Below are 19,368 nucleotides of genomic sequence, written 5' to 3'. Positions count from 1 at the left end.
ACAGCCCGATGTTTGCCAATATGATGCTCATTAAGTTCCTAATAACTTTAAGCCATTAGCTTTGTGTAAGTTAGCACCTGGGTACTATATGCTGAAGATAGACACCAACACAAAGTACACAAACCCCCCAGTGTGTCTGAAGTGAATATTTACAGAGGAACCAGAAACCCAGTTTCCATTGTGATTTAAGGTGGTCCTCCTCTCCCCAATCATATGTGAAGGAGGATTGCTGCCACCTCTCATGGGGCTTTCACACCAACGCGGTTCCAGGGCCGGTTCAGAGCTAGAACCTGAAAAGCACCGGTTTTTCCTGTTCACACCGCAGCGGAGCCGCCTCTAAGCCGCCTCTAAGCTCCAGAATCTGGTTCGTTTCAAGCACCAAAAAAATTGTCGGTCGAGAAGCAAGAACCGCATACGTCACGCTTACGTCGGAGGGGGGTGAGATTAACCTGAGCTAACAGTTAAAGGCGAGTACGGCAAATGAAAGTTGTAACAAGCAGTAGCTCTGAGCACTTTATAAAGTCAGGCAGCACTAACCAGGCTGCGTGTGGTTCTGTTTATGTGTACCTTACTTTGACCATCCGTTCACTGTTATCGATCATTGTGGAGAGAGGCAGACGTTTTGTTTTGTATTATTGCAGCTATCGGATGGAATCAATACATGGGCTGCTCAGGTTGTCGTGTCCGACTATCACAAGTAGAATCATAATGAAAAATATGCCGGTAAAATGTGCCTGTAGAAAACGGCTTATGCCACAATAGGATAGCAACAAGTAGTCAAGATAGTCAGTTTAGCTACGGTTGCTATGCCAACATCACCCATTTTATACCAGAGAAACTTTCATAACAGCGTTTTGATCAGTGGCGTTTTTATATGTACAAAAGTGGTGGGGCAGAAAAAACGTAGATGTCTAAGCTTGTGCAGTGAGGTTCATGGCTGCTGAGGCACTGGCTCTGACTCTTCAGGTTTACAAATATTATATTTTGACCTAAATCAAAATATAATATTATTTTCAAAAGCTTTTTTTGTCTGATGCTTCAATTAATTTTAAACAGACAGTTCAACAGAAGGATACCCAAAAAATGTAATTTTATCATTTAAATATTGAATTGTTCTCTCTTAGTAAGATCCCATTTTCAATACAATTGCAGTCTTACCTTGACTTGAAGATGAAGTCCATTTGCCTATCCTTCTGGACAAAAATCTCTATTACTTTTTTGTAAAAGTCCTCCTTATCTTCTTGTAGTTTCAAAAGTCTATCATAAATCTAATCTAATCAATAGATTTATGATTCGAAAATGATAAAAGTAGGGTAGACATGTGGATATTATCCGGCTGAACAAAATGTGCATTTATCTAACAGGTTTGTTTCCGACAGATCTTATTTGGAGCTATTTTCTAAAATCCTATGGAGAAATCTCATTGCTTTTAGGTAGAGGGAAGCCATGCGCAGCTTACTTCCGGGTTCTAGGACGCCTCACTGCAGCTCTCTCGTCTCCTCTTCACACACCACACTTTTTGCGGCACACGTACTCACAGCCAATCAGCTCTGAATGATGTGAGGTGACGTATGGTGGGGATGGCAGCTCGGTGCCCCTATGGTCATTATTTTTTTGCCACACACATTAAATAGGACAATACTCTGAGCATGCGCAGTGTAGATTTTACAGTCACCGTTCACTTAGACAGTGAGAGGGAGGGGCATGATCGGGTTTTGTCCCACATGGCTCTAAACAGCTCAATAGGCACACACTGTAGACACTAATTAGAAGAGCACAGACTAAAACAGCAATGTACAGACGAATCAGATGATTAAACATGATCTTAAAATATATTTAATATATTTTTTTATTTATTTTTTGCATTTTTTTGAAATCATTATTTTTAATACTTTCTGCTGACACTAGGTGGGGCTGTGCCCACCTGCCCCTAATGACCAGTCGCCACTGGTTGTGATGCCAAAGAGCATCAATTCAGACTGACACACATTCACTTAAGGGGAACTGGTGATACGTGTCAGCTGCTTGTGTGACAGTCAGACAGTGACTACTTTACAGCGGCCGCTGCAGTGTGAGCTAACCCGGAGCTAACGGGAGAATAAACTCCCGTGGAAGAGCAGCACTGCAGCGGTCGGTAAACGCCGCTGAAACACATTAATAAACAATGAACCACGGCACTCTGGAGAAAAGTATAAGGTTGGAGAAGTCGTTATTTAATTTAATCTGGCTTCGTGTGATTAAAAGCAACACGATCATCGACCCGACGCAGTCCCCCGTTGTTGTTGTTGTTGTTGTTGTTGTGTTGTAGTGAGAGACGTAAACGGTGACGTCATGCGGCAGCACCAGTCGGGCTCTGGGCGGTGTGAACAAAACGGGGGCTGAAAAGAAAAACCGGTTCCGAACCAGAAAAGCTCTAGCACGGAGCTAGAACGGGAACCGCGTTGGTGTGAAAGCCCCATCAGTGGTCAGGAAACTAGACCCAGCTAGTGACAGGCAGATGGAGGGCTGTGTCTGGGCTCAGTGTACTGTGGATTAACAAAGCTCAGGTTCTAAAGCTCCCCTTAAAGACTCAGCCTGCTCTCCCCACTTACTGAGGAGCACATTGTGCAAATGCTTATTGTACAGTCTCCCAAACAGGGGGCCCTTAGATAAACATGACAGGGACCCGTCACTTCCAACAGGACAGAGACAGGTAGCCCCCACACTGACCTTTTGTTTTCAGCTGAATCAGATTTACATGCTGTAAAAAAGAATGCAGAGAAAAATAAAGATTTTTAGTTCATTTTTTCTACAGGAACACAAGTTTTTCCAATTTTAAAGTGATGTAATACTCACATTGAACCTTGAATGCACACATGTTTAGAGATATTATGGAAAGAGCAGATAGTGTGCCAGGTGCACAGTAAGGTCAAAGTAATCCCTCTGAAGAATAAAAGCATAGGCCAACTTCCTCTTGGTCTAAGTTCACCCAATCAAAACCCATCATTTCACATCAACAGCAGTATGTTAAAAGCTGTTATTACTCATCACTGGTCCATCATTTGGTGTAGGAAAGCACCTTTCTCCAGACCGAACCCAAAGCCCTCTTGAACAACACTTTAAGCAGTAGTGGAGTCTGCTGCAGACTCAGAGCTGCAGCAGACTCAGAGCTGCAGCAGCTAAATGAGCCTATTAGCAGCTCCTCTGCTGACACTGGGTTAATGCATGGGTTGAACCAGTGTTACTCAGATAAAGCAAGCGAAGCATCCTGCAGGTTAGGTCCTATCTATGGAGGCAGAACAACTCCACCACAGGCACAAGCTCCACTGCAAACAGCATTGTAGTGAAAACCCCTTCACAAATATTTACATCAACATTTAATTACTGTATTGTTGGATTAAAAAATACGACAATTAGTCATTCAGTCTATGGAATTTAAATTGACTGTGTGGATTGGACCTAAAGATGGGAAAGATTTATGAATGTTCATCAACTTAATTAATAACGCTGAATGGCTTCACGTGTAAGACCCTATCCTATATATGAGAGAAGAGTGGTTTATTTATTTTCTACTTTTTTAGTTATGTATTCATATCATATATATTCGTATTCTCGCTCTTCCCCCCCACTGCAAACAGAACAACTTGATGTGATAAAATTGCACAATATTCTTTCTTCTTTCTCATCTTGTCTCTTTTCTTTTCCTCCTACATTTATAATGTGTAATAATCAGTATTAACTGATTTTAATGGGTAGCCAGGACAACAAACAATCATGAATTTGTTTTTATATGTTAACAAATATTATGATAAAATTAATAACGCGTTAACGCAAAAAAAAAAAATCTTGGGTAATCGCTCGAAATGCCTACGTCTGTTTCCGGTTATTTTTATTTTGAAATTCAGTTCCTGACGAACACCAAAAAAGACCGAGATTATGGAATTAAACCGATAAATAAAAGCAAGGATAATTGTGTGTTATTGGTGGGTAAATAACAGTGTGTTATTTTGAAAAGAATAACACATTAGAAGGAAAAAAAGATTGTAAAAATACGAGGCTCTGAGCCCCATGTATTTTCCTCACAGATGGCAACACTAAAGGTCTACAATAAAGACCTAAATGAATACTTGGGATGTTCTTGCCTTTAGATTCTCCCAATAAGTCCAAGTACGGTGACTCTGCTGTGAAAAAACACATTTCCACCTAAAAAACGTTAGCATTCATGAAGTAATCTTCGTCATAACTAGCAAACTAAACATCATGTACATGTACTGCACAAATAATCAGAAATAAAAACTCATTACTCGCATACAATGACATCAAAACGCATTTTAATGGCCAAATGAACCTTAAAATAGGCATTTTCCCCCGAGAATAACACGAAGCTCGGCCATCGTTATTGATCACGTGGTCTATGAAGGTCTATGGGACGCCCTGCCCGTAGAAGCCTGACGGGCAAGGGGTCCGCTGTACGTAATATAGTGACGGGGAGGGGCCCTGACCGTCCGTCAATATGTGACGGGATGGGAGTGAGAACGTGTTGCACGCGCGCACACACACACACACACACACACACACACACACACACACACACACACACACACACACACACACACACACACACACACACACACACACACACACACACACACACACACACACACACACACAGTATTGTATTAATGTATGAGAGGTTCCAGGTTGTTGTGTTTAATATTCATGAGAATATTTGTCATTGTTCAAATGATAATAAACATTAGCATAAAGCATATTTGTCCACTCATATGTTGATAAGAGTATTAAAAACTTGAAAAATATCCCTCTAAGGTACATTTAGAACAGATCAAAAATGTGCGATTAATCGCGATTAACTATTTTAATCGACTGACAGCCCTAGATAAAATATATCACAAGTCAGTAATGCAAGGCAAAACATGGCTGTGCAAACGTGTCAGGATTAGGTTTCATACAGATTGATTTGCAGACCCTTCTCAGGTAACATCACGCTGTAATATCTTATTGCAGTCTGTGCACGCAGGCTGGTGAAATCCCTTCTCCTCCATCTCAATATTCTCTTAGATATACACTACACATGAGAGAGCAAGGACAGGCTTCTAAAGGGATGTCTGTGTGTGTGACTGGCCGTGCTGTGTGTGTCTTCCCTCTTTGCTTCATTCTTTGCTCTTGATAAGTCAAATGTTACAATTCTAAGAAGCACGAGGAATAAATAAGTACTGAGCTTTTTGATAAGGAGTTAGCCTTGTTTAAAAACCTGATCCATTCCCCTCGGTATGATGTTCCTCTGAAATGACACACCAATCTAATAACTGGTGGAATGATTACGCATCGTCCACCCTTATAAAGTCAGATGCTCATAGAGCCACCTGATCTCACATTTTGAGCAGGTCCAGGAAATATCCCCTATTGTTGAGAATCACCTGAAAAGAATCAGCACAATCTTAGACTAAAAACGGTTGTTACCAACATTTGAATTTTTATTTGCAATACTAATAATTTATATACAAGAGCTTGATACTTCTGTGTCTCTGTATTGTTCTAATATTGCCACACAAAATATAGAGGCACTCTACTGTATCCTTTAATCCTGTGATCTTTGTTCTGTCCTGCAGGAGTGTGCCTGAACTGCGAGGGCAACACCCAGGGATCCAACTGTGAGGAGTGTAAGCCCGGGTTCTACCGCAGCCCCCCTGGGGGCTGACCCCCCCCAGGCCTGTGCACCCTGTCCCTGCTCCAACTCCACCTCCACCGGAACCTGTCAACCCGGTCAGTGCTGTGGCTCACACACACACACACACACACACACACACACACACACACACACACACACACACACACACACACACACACACACACACACACACACACACACACACATTACATTGACTTACATGCATTTCCTGGAGACTTATCCTAACCATAACGAGAGAGAGAGAGAGAGAGAGAGAGAGAGAGAGAGAGAGAGAGAGAGAGAGAGAGAGAGAGAGAGAGAGAGAGAGAGAGAGAGAGAGAGAGAGAGAGAGAGAGAGAGAGAGAGAGAGAGAGAGAGAGAGAGAGAGAATTTTGTCACAGCAGCATATGGACAGTCAATCTAATACAAAATAATAAATAAATACATATTCTCAGTAACAATGACCTATATCCAGAGGAGTATCTAAACATTATACAATATAGAATACAATTGAATACTCTCTAATATACCATTCTACTGAACATAACAACATAGTGTACTATACAACAGAGGTGTGGAATCGAGTCACATGACTTGGAATCGAGTCACATGACTTGGAATCAAGTCACATGACTTGGACTCGAGTCACCAATTTGATGACTTTGGACTCGACTTGACAAAATCACAAAACACCGGCGACTCGACTTGGACTTGAACACCAATGACTCGGGACTCGACTTGGACTTGAACACCAATGACTCGGGACTCGACTTGGACTCGAGCCTTCTGACTTGAGGTGACTTGATCATTTAATTCAGAGGTCTCCAACACGCCGATCGCGAGCTGCCGCTAGAAGAGCAGACTCCCGTCGGGGAGAGCAGAATCTTCAGCCGCTCCTACTCTTGCTGAGAATCCTTGCAGGCAGGGGCGGGACTTTATTTAGCTGGGCCACCATGCGGCCAATCATATGCGAGGACACACTAGGATCATACCATTATGTGAAAGAAGGGTGGGGGGCACAGCAGGTGTAGTGGTACAGGCCAGCTACACAGAGCCGGATTGAAATGCAAGCGCGTCGGGAAAAGTCAAGAAATGAGCGAAAAAAGAAGCAGCATCTGCTGCTTTTCAGTGATATGGGAGAAAGCTAAGCTGAGTGCAGGATTTGTGAAATGAAAATAACCTTCAGAGCAGGGTTTTCTTTTTGGTAACCACTCAGGATTTACTGTCAGAGGTGGGAGAAGTTCAGATCTTGTACTTGAGTAAAAGTACCAGAGTGTAGGAATACTCGGTTACAATAAAAAGTCCTGCATTCAAAATGTTACTCAAGTAAAAGTACAAAAGTATTATCATCAAAATATAGTTAAAGTACCACCTGCAGAGGGATCTAGATGCAGGTGTTCTCTTCCCCATAGAGCCCGCTCGCTGCACATTATCCCTGGCATACAGATAGATTCTGGGTCCCTCACAACATGTTGTACACAGTGATAAACATTCTGTCACCTCTACGTCAGGGATCTTATCCATTAAACTCCTTCTGAATCAAACCGTCACGCTAGCCTTACCTCACTGATCCCTCTTAAATAGAAAAACACGTTACTTTACCAGCACAGAGAAAATGGATTATTAAATGATTAATGTGACTAATAAAGAGCGGTTTGATTATTAAGTATTATTCTGTTGATGGATGGCATTACATTTGGTGAAAAGCACATAATGACTTGTTTAGGACTCGGACTTGTCTTGGACTTGCCCATCCTGACTTGAGACTTGACTCGGACTTGCCCATCCTGACTTGAGACTTGACTCGGACTTGCCCATCCTGACTTGAGACTTGACTCGGACTTGCCCATCCTGACTTGAGACTTGACTCGGACTTGCCCATCCTGACTTGAGACTTGACTCGGACTTGTAAAACAATGACTTGGTCCCACCTCTGCCATACAATAAAACAATGTGTACAGTAGTTTGAAATCAAAGTAAAATATATCTGAAGTAGTATAAGTATGCTGCAATAAGTGCAGTGGCTCGCTGGTTTAATAATTGTCTCTAAGGTAACATTCAGTACATTTGATGTGGAAGTCTGGTAGAGCGGTGCAGGAATGAGTATCATGCAGAAATGAGTCAGCGTTCCACCACTTTCAGTTCCCTCAACTCCTCGAGAAAGGTCTGTGGTAACACAAGTGGGACAAGTGTCCACATGTTGTTCTATGACATAACCTCTGCGTACCCCACTAGTGTAGGTATCATTATGTGTGTTTCTGTCTCCGATGGCCTGAGAGGACAATCTGAGCAAAGGATGGTCACCGCCGTGGTTCCCCCGGGCTCTCTACTGCTTTTCTCTGACCGTTACTATGTACCATTTACTATATGTTTGGATGTGTAAGTCTGACTTAGAAGAACAAGTAGGGACATCTTTGATTGCCACGGTTACCGTGTTTCCAGAGAGCTGGATGTGAGCATAGTTTCCCACAAATAAAATGTACCTGTGAACTTAAAAGCATTAAATCAGACACACTCGAGACAGGAAGTTACATAACCCCCTGTATGAGGGGAAATGAATGTTTATACTATCTTCTTATCGGGAGCTTTTTTTTGTTAAAGTTCAAACAAGTTTGTCAGTTATGGTTTAAAAGGGACATTCCAGTCCCATGTAGCTGATCAGCTTACACCTCTGATGAGATGAGGCAAGTAGCGTTGGTTGCTCGGTAAAAGCTGATAGGAGGTAGAGGATGGAGTATTTAAAATGAGTTGAGACGGTAAACTAGAGTTCTTTTAATCTCTGTTTGGAGACAGTGTGGGATTTACAGTGAACGTCCTGTATGGCCCCACTTCCTTCACCTCCAGGCTGCCGCTGCTCTAAATACAACACGCCCAAACGTCCCTGGTGGCTTTAGATCTGGGCTGAACTGCAGTCACTTCTTATTCCGTAGCCAGCCTTTGTTCGGCCTTAAATGTCATTGTGAAAAGCACCTTAATGCTTGGTACTAAAAGTCACGTCAGCCTTATCATCATGATGAAATCCTGCCTGCCACTGGCATGTCACAACATGCAAATCATTTACCAGAGAAGGATTCCTCCAATAGCTGCAGAGCCCCAGGCTCGGGCCCCTAGGCTGCTTGGAGCCACATCTATCATCCTCCAATGGGAGAAGCTCTCATGTGTTTATCGTGTCAACGGAGGAGCTGGGTGTGAGCGGAGCCCTGCAGCTCGTGCCTGGTTTCCACTTGGCCCCATGCTGCCTCCACTCCCACCAGCTGTGTGTGAGGAGCCCACCTGGAAACAAGCTACTTACTGAGCAGGTGTCAGGAAGTCTCACCAGTTAGTTCTTTAAGCTGGTGTGTTGTTCCGCCCACATCTCAGTTCAGATCTACACAACAATCGTGTTCCGACAGTCAGAGATAACCCAGTGATCAGGTAACCAGTGTGTTCATGTCAGGGCAGACCTATAGAGTAGCCCAGTTCAGTTCATTAACATTTCTGATTACTTCTTTTTAAATGGGCCACGCTATTTTCATAATCATTCCTTCAACTTTTCTTTGGTATTAGAGATAATGGACAAGTCTATGAAATATAAAATACATATTCCCACGAATTTTTTTAAGAGCTCAATTCATCAGAATGAATGTTGTGACAAACATCTTAAGATATTTGTACCTAAAGTGATGTCATCAGATTACCAGTCAAACTGTCAAAAACCAATGATGTTACATTTGCGATGGTATAAAAAGGAGAAAGCAGCAAATACTCAGATTTAGAAAGCTTTTACATTTTCAATGTTTGACATTTTTTGATGAACAAATGAGTTGAAAATGACATTTCTGTTGATTGACGAGTTGCTTAACGGATTCATTGTTTCAGCACCAGACCTTTGCATTCTGTTTTGCTAGCAGGCTGGACACCAAATGGATATTGTATAACTTAACCTCCAATTCAGAGTCCTTCAAAGTATAACAGTAAGCCATGTTAGCCGTGTTAGGCCAGTTCACAAATGATCCCCATCAGGCTGCTCTTGTAGCCGCTCTCCAAACGGACACTTGAGACTTTCATTCAGCATTGCATCACCGCATTCACTCAGTTATTCTTCATGTCATCGCACCTTGCCATTCCCATTTCTTGACCAATCGCTGACGGTGCTGCCATGTCCTGACGCTTCATTGGTTAGTCTGCGTGGCAACACGTATAGATGCACTTAGGCTGTCAGGTTCTGTTTGCCCATACCAGGGGCCGCGGAGGAGGTTGTGCAACGTGGGAGGGAGGGGAAGGGACACAAACCAGGCTGAGCTGAGCTGGGCCAGCACGAGCACAGCTGGCCCATGTCAGCGCTAGCCAGGCAGCAGCAGAGGGGGAGGGGCAGCACCACAGTCTGTTTGGACAGACACACGGTGGAAGAGCTGCGCCACAGAGGACATGGTCACGTGTGCTCAGTACGAGAGCTGCTCTCTGTGTGTGGCCGCAGAGGGTGTTCAGACTAGGGGTGGGCGATATTGAAAAATATATTATCACGATATTTTCAGGCAGTATCACGATAGACGATATATATCACGATATTTTTTCATGTCGGTTATTATGGTTATTTTTCAAGTTACTTACCTTGTAGGTGCTTGTACTGTTAACAGAAACTAAAACTAAAAGGAGTAACAGACCAAAATAGCATTTCAAGCTGGTTTTATTTCTGAAATGAATCCCTGAATGAACAATTCAACATTTTGATATGGCTTCAAGGCACAGTTTCTCAGTATACACATGAACTTTCTGAGGTAGCACTAGCAGTGAACATCAATACACATAAAACATAACTAAGTAAAACATAAAACATCAATGAGGAAAAGTCAGTGCCAAACAATTAAATTGTAAACTTTAGACTTGAAGTGCAATAAAAGACTTTAGCATAACTGAAGGGAAAAGTATTTTTTTTTTATAGTTTTTTTTCCAATTTTAAATTTTTTTTTTTTATCGCGATAGATACGATATCTCTGAAAAAGCATATTGTGGAGACCTAATATCGTCACGACGATATATATCGGCATATCGCCCACCCCTAGTTCAGACCAAACCTCCGAGTAGATGTTGCCCTGGCAACGGTGACAAATGGGATGATGCCACAATGCAGTACCATGTCTCAGGGAGGATAGTTGCTTTCCAAACTGCTTTTGAACAGTAAGAAAACCAAAGCAATGCTTTTAGCTCCCAAGTCAGCGTCCTCTTGCTTCTCCATTGACACCCTTGATGGCGTCTCTGTTGAGTTTGTCGATACCTACAAATATCTTGGCTTTTGGTTGGACAGTAATCTCAACTTTAAACATCACATTGAAGTTCTATCAAAGAAATTGAAATTCACTCTTGGCTTCCTTTACAGACTTAAATGTTGTTTTTCAACTTCATCCCGTAAAAGGTTGGTCTCTGGCTCATTCCTGTCCCAGCTGGACTACGGTGATTCCATCTATAGGTTTGCCTGTCCCACTGTTTTGGCCAAACTTGACCCACTCTACCATGCGATATATATCAGATGCACCCTGTAGGACTCATCATTGCGAACTGTACAGCCTAACTGATGGGCCTCACTCACTATGCGCAGGATGCAGCATTGGTTTTTATTAATGTATAAAGCCATTTTAGGAAAGCTTCCACTCTGCATATGAGCCAGATTCGCTCCAGCTTGTGACTCTCACAGCCTCAGACCCAGCGCCTGGATACGGGTCCAGGTTCCTGCTGTGCGGACTGAGGCTGGGAAAAGGAGTCTTTTTCATTCTGGTCCTTGGTCTTGGAATGAGCTTCAATCAAGCCTCAAACTGAGGGCACTTGTCCCTATAGCCTGTTTTAGATTGAAGTTGTCTGAGGTCCTTACCACCAGCTGCTCTCGCAGGAATAAGTACCTTTCTTACTGTCCTAATGTGCTCAATGTAGTGACTGCTTTTCCTCTTTTGTTTTCTTAGTTGTGTTCTCTGTATTTCACATGTCTGTGTTTTGTGTTCTGTGTAACGTTGCTGCCTTCTTGGCCAGGTCAGCATTGTAAATGAGATTTTATCTCAATGCTTTTATCTGGTTAAATAAAGGTTCAATAAAATAAAAGTCTTAATGTGCTGATGAGGCCTGTTGCAGTACATGAACAAGCCTCCACACGGACACAGAGAGGTGAAGTGGAGCATTCAGAATGTGGGTCAGACAGATGCAATCATCCATGTATGATTACATCTTTCCTCAGTGATTCCGGAATGGCTGGGCTCATCCGGTTTAGCCTGCGGTTGATCAAATATTTGTGTTCATTTAATTTGTCTTTGAATCTTTAATTGTTCCACTTCTTGTGTCGTCAGTCAGCGTGTGGCAGCAGCAGGTCTGAGAGCAGCTCATGTTTCCTCCTGGTTATATAACCCAGCAGGCCGCTCGCTGCCTTTGGAGGTTAAATCAAGCTTATCAGGAGCAGCCTGCACAGGGCTGGAGTACAACGTAATCACGTGACCCCACGAGAGAGAGTCCAACATCTAGGCCATTGAAAGGCGTTATCTGTGTCTAAATCATTCAACACTGAGAGCTGCAGTGTGGTGAGGACGGCGTCTGATGAAGAGCACCGGCTGCCGGGCTGCATAGGAGGATAGTGTTTATGTATATCAGTTTTTACATATCAGAATCATTTAACTTTCCTTAGCCATGGTTCAGTCTTCACCGTTGTTTTTGGAGGTGGGTTCGCCCATCCTGAGGCAGCCCACCTTTTCATTGAGGGATAACCCCGGCCCAGCTCCTCCAGGCACGGCTCCGGGAGGACGCCAGTGAGGCGGTGTCCCTATCATAAAGACCTATACAGGTCGCGCTGCTTGACTGGAAACCCTTTCCAAGCAGAGACCTTACCATGTGCTTTAACGCTCAACATCATCCATTCACTGCTTCTTTGTATTAAGGATCTCCTTCCGACTTCCTGAACACCTCATAGTAGGGGTATGTCCCTGCAGAGCCCCCCAGGGCAGGCCTCAGACTGGGGGGGTTGTATTTCCCATCTGCCTGGAACACCGTGAGATCCCCAGGACGAGCTGGATGGCATGACTGGGGACATCTGGGCTACTCTGGATGGAGGCCTTCGTACTACTGTACTTAAACATATCATTTATAGATGTATACAGTTGCTTCAGGTGTACCAATATTTAGTTCAAAATCAGAGGAGCTACATATTAAATCAATAATTGTCTTTATGGTAAGATCATAATGAATTTGGATCAACTCCATCTGAGCCTTTACTGACGGACGTTATTATCTGTGGTGTGTGGCGCTACTCGTGAAACCTCTCTGAGCCTTAAGTACTAATTCCATGTATTAGAAAAGTAACAGTGATTTTATATTTTTAAAATAAATGAATAACCTGTAGTTAGTGCACATCTGAGGGTAAGAAAAGCTAGAATGTAGTGAGGAAACATGAGTGATTTCATATTCCACAGCTCTAACCCAATCTGCTTCATTATCGGTAACACAACGGAAAGCCAAAGCAATGCCCCCCCCCCTGAACTACCTCCCTGTCTCATAGAAGGTTCCGTCATAGGGTTGAAGTAGATCACAATAACCCCTAACCCTCCCAGATCAATGTCCTGTCACCTGGAGACACCTAGTGGCTAGCGTGAGCTATGTGGGACGGACGCATTGAAGAGACAAGCGTACGCGTTGGACATTTAAAATACATTTGACTAAAAGGTTAATCAAATAAATTATTCCACAGACATGTTTGTGATATTAACCGGTTGAGGCTCATACATGTTGATGAATGATAAGAGAAAAGGGGGTACGACTGAGTCGGGTGTAGTAATGAATCGGCATGGTTATTAACCGATACTAACAAATGAAATGTAATAATCTGGTGTGAATAAGCATCTCACAGACACACGTTGCAGTTATGGTTACAGACTCTACATACGTATCTCTCCTTCTCGCTCTATAATATATATATATATATATATTGCTATTTTGAATTACTTTGGTCACTCAGTCATGTTTAAGAATAAGATGTTATGACGGCATGATGTATGTTATGATTCAAATCAAACGGTTTCCCACAACATTAATACTCTTTAATAACCGCAGCCCATGCTGGTGTCAAGGCTGGACACACGTATTCAGCCTCTGTGGTAGGGACATCATTAGTGTGGCACTGATGTGTGTCCCTGTGTGTCCCTGTGTGTCTCTGTGTGTCTCTGTGTGTCTCTGTGTGTCCCTGTGTGTCTCTGTGTGTCCCTGTGTGTGTCCCTGTGTGTCCCTGTGTGTCCCTGTGTGTCTCTGTGTGTCCCTGTGTGTCTCTGTGTGTCCCTGTGTGTGTCCCTGTGTGTCCCTGTGTGTCCCTGTGTGTCTCTGTGTGTCCCTGTGTGTCTCTGTGTGTCTCTGTGTGTCTCTGTGTGTCCCTGTGTGTCTCTGTGTGTCCCTGTGTGTCCCTGTGTGTCTCTGTGTGTCTCTGTGTGTCCCTGTGTGTCTCTGTGTGTCCCTGTGTGTCTCTGTGTGTCTCTGTGTGTCTCTGTGTGTCTCTGTGTGTCCCTGTGTGTCCCTGTGTGTCCCTGTGTGTCTCTGTGTGTCTCTGTGTGTCCCTGTGTGTCTCTGTGTGTCCCTGTGTGTGTCCCTGTGTGTCCCTGGTTCTCTGTGTGTCTCTGTGTGTCTCTGTGTGTCCTGTGTGTCTCTGTGTGTCTCTGTGTGTCCCTGTGTGTCCCTGTGTGTCCCTGTGTGTCTCTGTGTGTCTCTGTGTGTCCCTGTGTGTCCCTGTGTGTCTCTGTGTGTCCCTGTGTGTGTCCCTGTGTGTCCCTGTGTGTCTCTGTGTGTCCCTGTGTGTCCCTGTGTGTCCCTGTGTGTCCCTGTGTGTCTCTGTGTGTCCCTGTGTGTCCCTGTGTGTCTCTGTGTGTCCCTGTGTGTCCCTGTGTGTCTCTGTGTGTCCCTGTGTGTCCCTGTGTGTCTCTGTGTGTCCCTGTGTGTCCCTGTGTGTCCCTGTGTGTCCCTGTGCAGATGGCAGCAGCCCCCCAGTGTGTGAGCAGTGCCTCCCCCGGTACAGCGGCCCGCTGTGTGACCAGTGTTCAGCCGGCTTCTTCAAAGCTGCCGGGCTGTGTGTTCCATGTGACTGCAGTGGCAATGCAGACCCTAAGGACCCCACCCCCTGTCACCCCGACACCGGCCAATGCCTGCGCTGCATCAACCACACAGGCGGGGCCCGGTGCCAGCTCTGTGCCGAGGGCTTCATCGGGGACGCTGGAGCACACAACTGCACCCGTCCAGGTAAGAGCCGCCACAACACCCTCTATAAGGATCTCTACTTACTGCTCTCTATATACTATTACTGTCAGTTATAAAACAGTAGTGGGGTCATCTTTGGTCACAGCTTATAAATCATTTAGTTAAAGAGACATTTCCTAATAATTGCACACAGCTGTACTTTGAGCCATGTTCTCTCTCTGAATATAGTTTGCACATTTCTGCACAGCCTTGCACTTTAAATTATAATATAATACACGGCAGTTTGTCAAATATTATCATATATTCAGTGTACTAAGTTTGTTTTAGTTTTTTGGTTTCTTTTGTATATTTAAATTTGGTGTACATTCTTGTATTCATTCTTTTTTAAATAGCTTTTTTTAAATATTGTCTTTCTAGAACCCTACGGAGGCGCTACAGGGGTACACAATCCAAAGCTAACAGACTCAAAGACAGTTTTTTCCCAAAAGCCATTATTGCTCTTAACACCTGAAAGTGTGAAATAAATGTGACTCTGTGTGTATATATATATATATATATATATATATATCATTATTATAATTATAAATACATACATACCTACTATTATTATGTATTACATTACATGTTTTATACCCCTGGAAATAATTAATCCACTTTATTCCTTATAAGTATGTATGCTGCGTGTATTTGTTGTCTTGTGTTGTGATGTTTTTAGTTTTGAAGGCACCGTTTGAAAGGGAGAAGCATTTCTCTCATTGCACATGTATAATGACATTGAACACAGTTTGTATCCATTGTGTATGAATGCTTCAGCTCTTCAGACCAACATAGTGAGATGTGAGCATGCTCCTAATTGTGCTGGCCTACTGTAGGTCTGCTCTGTTTCATAAAGCAAATCTGCCACTTTTATATTGCAGAATTTGTTAAATTGAAGCAGTATTTAATTGTTTGTCCTAAACATAGCAATATATGCTTTTGGAATGTAACATGTCTTTGAAATATAATAGTATACAGTTTATACTGTGTATCACCTTTAGCTTGAAAATACATAGTCGTGTTTATTTTATCTATAAAATAAATAAATAGACGGACACTTTATCAATCCCAAGTTGGGACATTATTTAACAGCAGCAGTGTGTTCAGGTATTACAATATTTAAAGTTGGAATAAAGTATAAACTATACAACACAAATCTAATGCACAGCAATCCATAAGAGAAGTCCGATATGTTCATGAAGACTCCTCAGGAGACACCAACACTAACGTGGCCGAGTAGACTCCGGAGTCTGTAGTGGGCTGTCACTCAAACTGTGTAGCCAATGGGGACGCACCCCTGATAGTCCCGCCCACTGGGACGTTTGTGTCAGAATTTAAAAACAAAAAATGAGGGAGCACAAACGAGAAGAGCTGCAGCGAGAGCAAAAGTCTGATCATTGAGAACGAAGCACAGAGAACTGCAAACACAAAGACATGTTAAAACAAAGAAAAAAGACTTACAGTTTACATGATTACACAAATGATTTGTTTGCAATTTATATTATAGTTTTATTTTATTTGTTCTCTTAAACTCTTAGTCTTGCTTGATTCTGAGAAAGTGTTGCTTTATCTTTATGACACAAAACTAATCCCATATGTTCTGACTAGATTACTGAGTCAGAAATGCAGCACCAAAGAACAAGCAGTCTTCTTTGTTAACTATACGTTCATGTCAGGATGAAGTCCCACAAAGTCTGCCGTTAGCCTCCAGGGTTTAAATGTATTTCATGGGGAAATAATAAAAGAAGGCATCAGGAATATCTCCACTAAGAGGTAGTTATTTGTTTTCGCCACACGGTGTCACTAGTTACTTATCAACAACCTTGAGTCTGAAAAGCATTCCGATTCCTCTTCATTAATAACAGACCTTCATTACATCAGACATTGCTTTGTTCCATGTAAATGGAACAAAGCTGTGAAGTCCAGTCTTTAAACGTGCACTAATGTTTTCAATGCTTTTCTCTCCTCAGCCCCGCGGCTCCTCCCCACACCGGCACATAAAGCCACAACAGAGGCCCCCACACCCAGTCCATCTTCCCCCTCCACAACCACCACCAGCATCACTTTGACCTCGGTCCAATCAAAAGGCGTCCCAGCGTCCACATCAGGCAGCAACAGCAGCACGGCGCTGAGCACCGCCTCCACCCAGGCGCTGCTGACCAGCCTGAGTCCCCCCACCGACAACACCACCGCCGCCCTGACAGACGTGTCCTGGACGCAGTTCAACATCATCATCCTGGCTGTCATCATTCTGGTGGTGCTGGTGCTGCTGGGCTTCGTCGGAGGCGTGTACACCTACCGCGAGTACCAGAACCGCAAGCTCAATGCCCCATTCTGGACCATTGAACTGAAAGAGGACAACATCAGCTTCAGCAGCTACCACGACAGCATCCCCAACGCCGACGTGTCCGGCTTACTGGAAGACGAGGCCAACGAGGTGGTGCCCAACGGCCAGCTGGCCCTCACCACGCAGGGCAACTGCTACAAGGCTTGACCCATCCGTCCCCACACCGGACCGCTTAGATATACCGATGACACGAAGCTGCTGGAAAGTACCAAATCCAAAGCTCCTTCATGAAGGACTGCTTGTTGTTTCGCTGCGGGTCTGCAGCACTCCACTACACCGTGAGATCAAGCAGATGTGATCAAAGATATGGAAAAGACACGCAGAGTTTTCCCTTTATGATACGATGTTGTGTTGAAAGGGCGATCAGTGGCCAGGGTCCAAAGAGAGAAGTGTTGGTTTGAGTTGCAGAGGGCACTGTTGTGCAGATTAGTGTGGTAATTGGCATGACGTGCGACAGGCCCAACGCAGACAGGAACCACGATCCCCACATTTGTCAGAGGACTAACAGGATTCTAACATTTCAGATATTTAAAATGGACTGTTTATGTTTTAACTGGATCACTTGCACAGTGATCCTCAACTGAGACAATGATTGTTATTTAATGCATTTTTTATCCTGTTCTTATTTATTGGTTGACGTTTCATTCTTGGGAGAAATGCTGCACACGTATGGTGTGTTTATTCATGGTGTTTGATCTTATGTGCTGTCCAGCGGTCATTTGAATTGGCCAATATGTTTTCATGTATAGTTTGTGTGCTTCTGGAGAGAATCATAGGGGAAGATGGAAGGTGCTGGCACAAGAATTTGAATGACCTCACTTATTGTTTATAGGTTCCTGTCTTTTGTTAAAGCGTGCCAGCTCACCTGAAGTATCTACGAGGAGTGTTTCTTTTGAAGGAACTACCACTGCAGTCTCAACCCCCCACCACTACAGCTCGTGACTCTTACTGGGCCCGCATACACCACCACCATCTACTTGGAATCTGGTCTGCTCTCTGCTGACTTCCTCAGAAAAAGTTAAACAAACGATTGGAAAATTGTTTCACATTTATGTAGAGGTTTGGTTCTGTGACTGAACATTAAAAAGACCTCTACTCTAGTATTGATGCTGTTGCTATGGAGTGACACCAGCCTGCACAAGGTCACAGCCCTCTGGTCCTTTTGATCAACTAAACTCAAGTTGCATCACCTCAAATGGCAAGTTGCTTTCAAAGCTTTACACCTGATCCTGGGTCCGATGTTTGCTGTGTTGTTAGGATACCACTGGTTGGGTGCGCTTCATTTTATGAATGAGAAAAGCTAATTCTGGAACTAACTCCTCAGGTACTGGCTCTCTCCCTAATGTGATCACTGTAAATATGATTATTGTACAGATGATTGTGAATAGTAGCACTATTATTGTACAGGTAGAATACTGTGTGTACACTGTCACTTAACAAGCTCCCAACCTTTCACCCTCCAGGGCGGGCACTGCAGTCGGCCATCAGCTTTTTCTATTTTTATTTGTATTTCTTATTCTCAGTGGATTTTGCCATATACGCAGCTGCGGGACTAAAATGCACCAACCACAACTCAAAACAAAGAGTACAATTATGTAAATAATAACCCAAATCAGAGCTCAAATAAAGATGGATTTAACTGTTGTCTTTTTGTTTCTTGCACACCTTTCGTTTAATTAACGTTTATTTGAAGACATACATTGTTCTGCTTGAGTGAACAACCTGCTGATACATGTTGAGCTGAGATTAAAAGAGAGAAACTTCAGCAAGTGAAAACGGCCTTCAAGTGTACAAATATGCACAGTGATGCTCAAACATAAAAACGACTTTCCATCAATTATTAATATATTCATTATTCTGCCTACATTGAATCCAAAACAGCATTTGTGCGGCTGCACGGTACCTGCCGTTCTCTTTTCTGCAACAACATCAAATATGGCTCTGCTCATGATCTCCATCCCCCGTCCATAACGTTCTGAAATTATTATAACATATTAAAACTGCTGATCGGAACGATCGTGACACTTTTCTTATGAATATGGCCAATTGTTGTTTTTTTCAATTACTAGCCACAACTAATTCTAAGGGAATTTTCTTTTGTTTTAAAAAATGTTTTGGGGACTAGGCT

The 19,368-nt window shown here is 43.3% G+C and overlaps 1 protein-coding gene across 1 annotated transcript in view; it reads left to right on the top strand.

Moving 5' to 3' along the window:
* Nucleotides 1-18,884, top strand: part of LOC117452385 (multiple epidermal growth factor-like domains protein 9) — a 49,000-nt gene extending 30,116 nt beyond the window's left edge. Inside the window, 4 exon segments of the mRNA XM_034090985.1 lie at nucleotides 5,610-5,686; nucleotides 5,688-5,763; nucleotides 14,633-14,899; nucleotides 16,864-18,884. Of these exon segments, the coding sequence (XP_033946876.1) occupies nucleotides 5,610-5,686; nucleotides 5,688-5,763; nucleotides 14,633-14,899; nucleotides 16,864-17,387 (944 nt within the window). The 3' untranslated portion in view covers nucleotides 17,388-18,884.
* Nucleotides 18,885-19,368: the final 484 nt, after the last annotated feature.

Source organism: Pseudochaenichthys georgianus, chromosome 9, assembly GCF_902827115.2.
Source record: "Pseudochaenichthys georgianus chromosome 9, fPseGeo1.2, whole genome shotgun sequence".
NCBI lineage: Eukaryota > Metazoa > Chordata > Actinopteri > Perciformes > Channichthyidae > Pseudochaenichthys > Pseudochaenichthys georgianus.
This window is presented reverse-complemented; position numbering and strand designations above follow the sequence as displayed.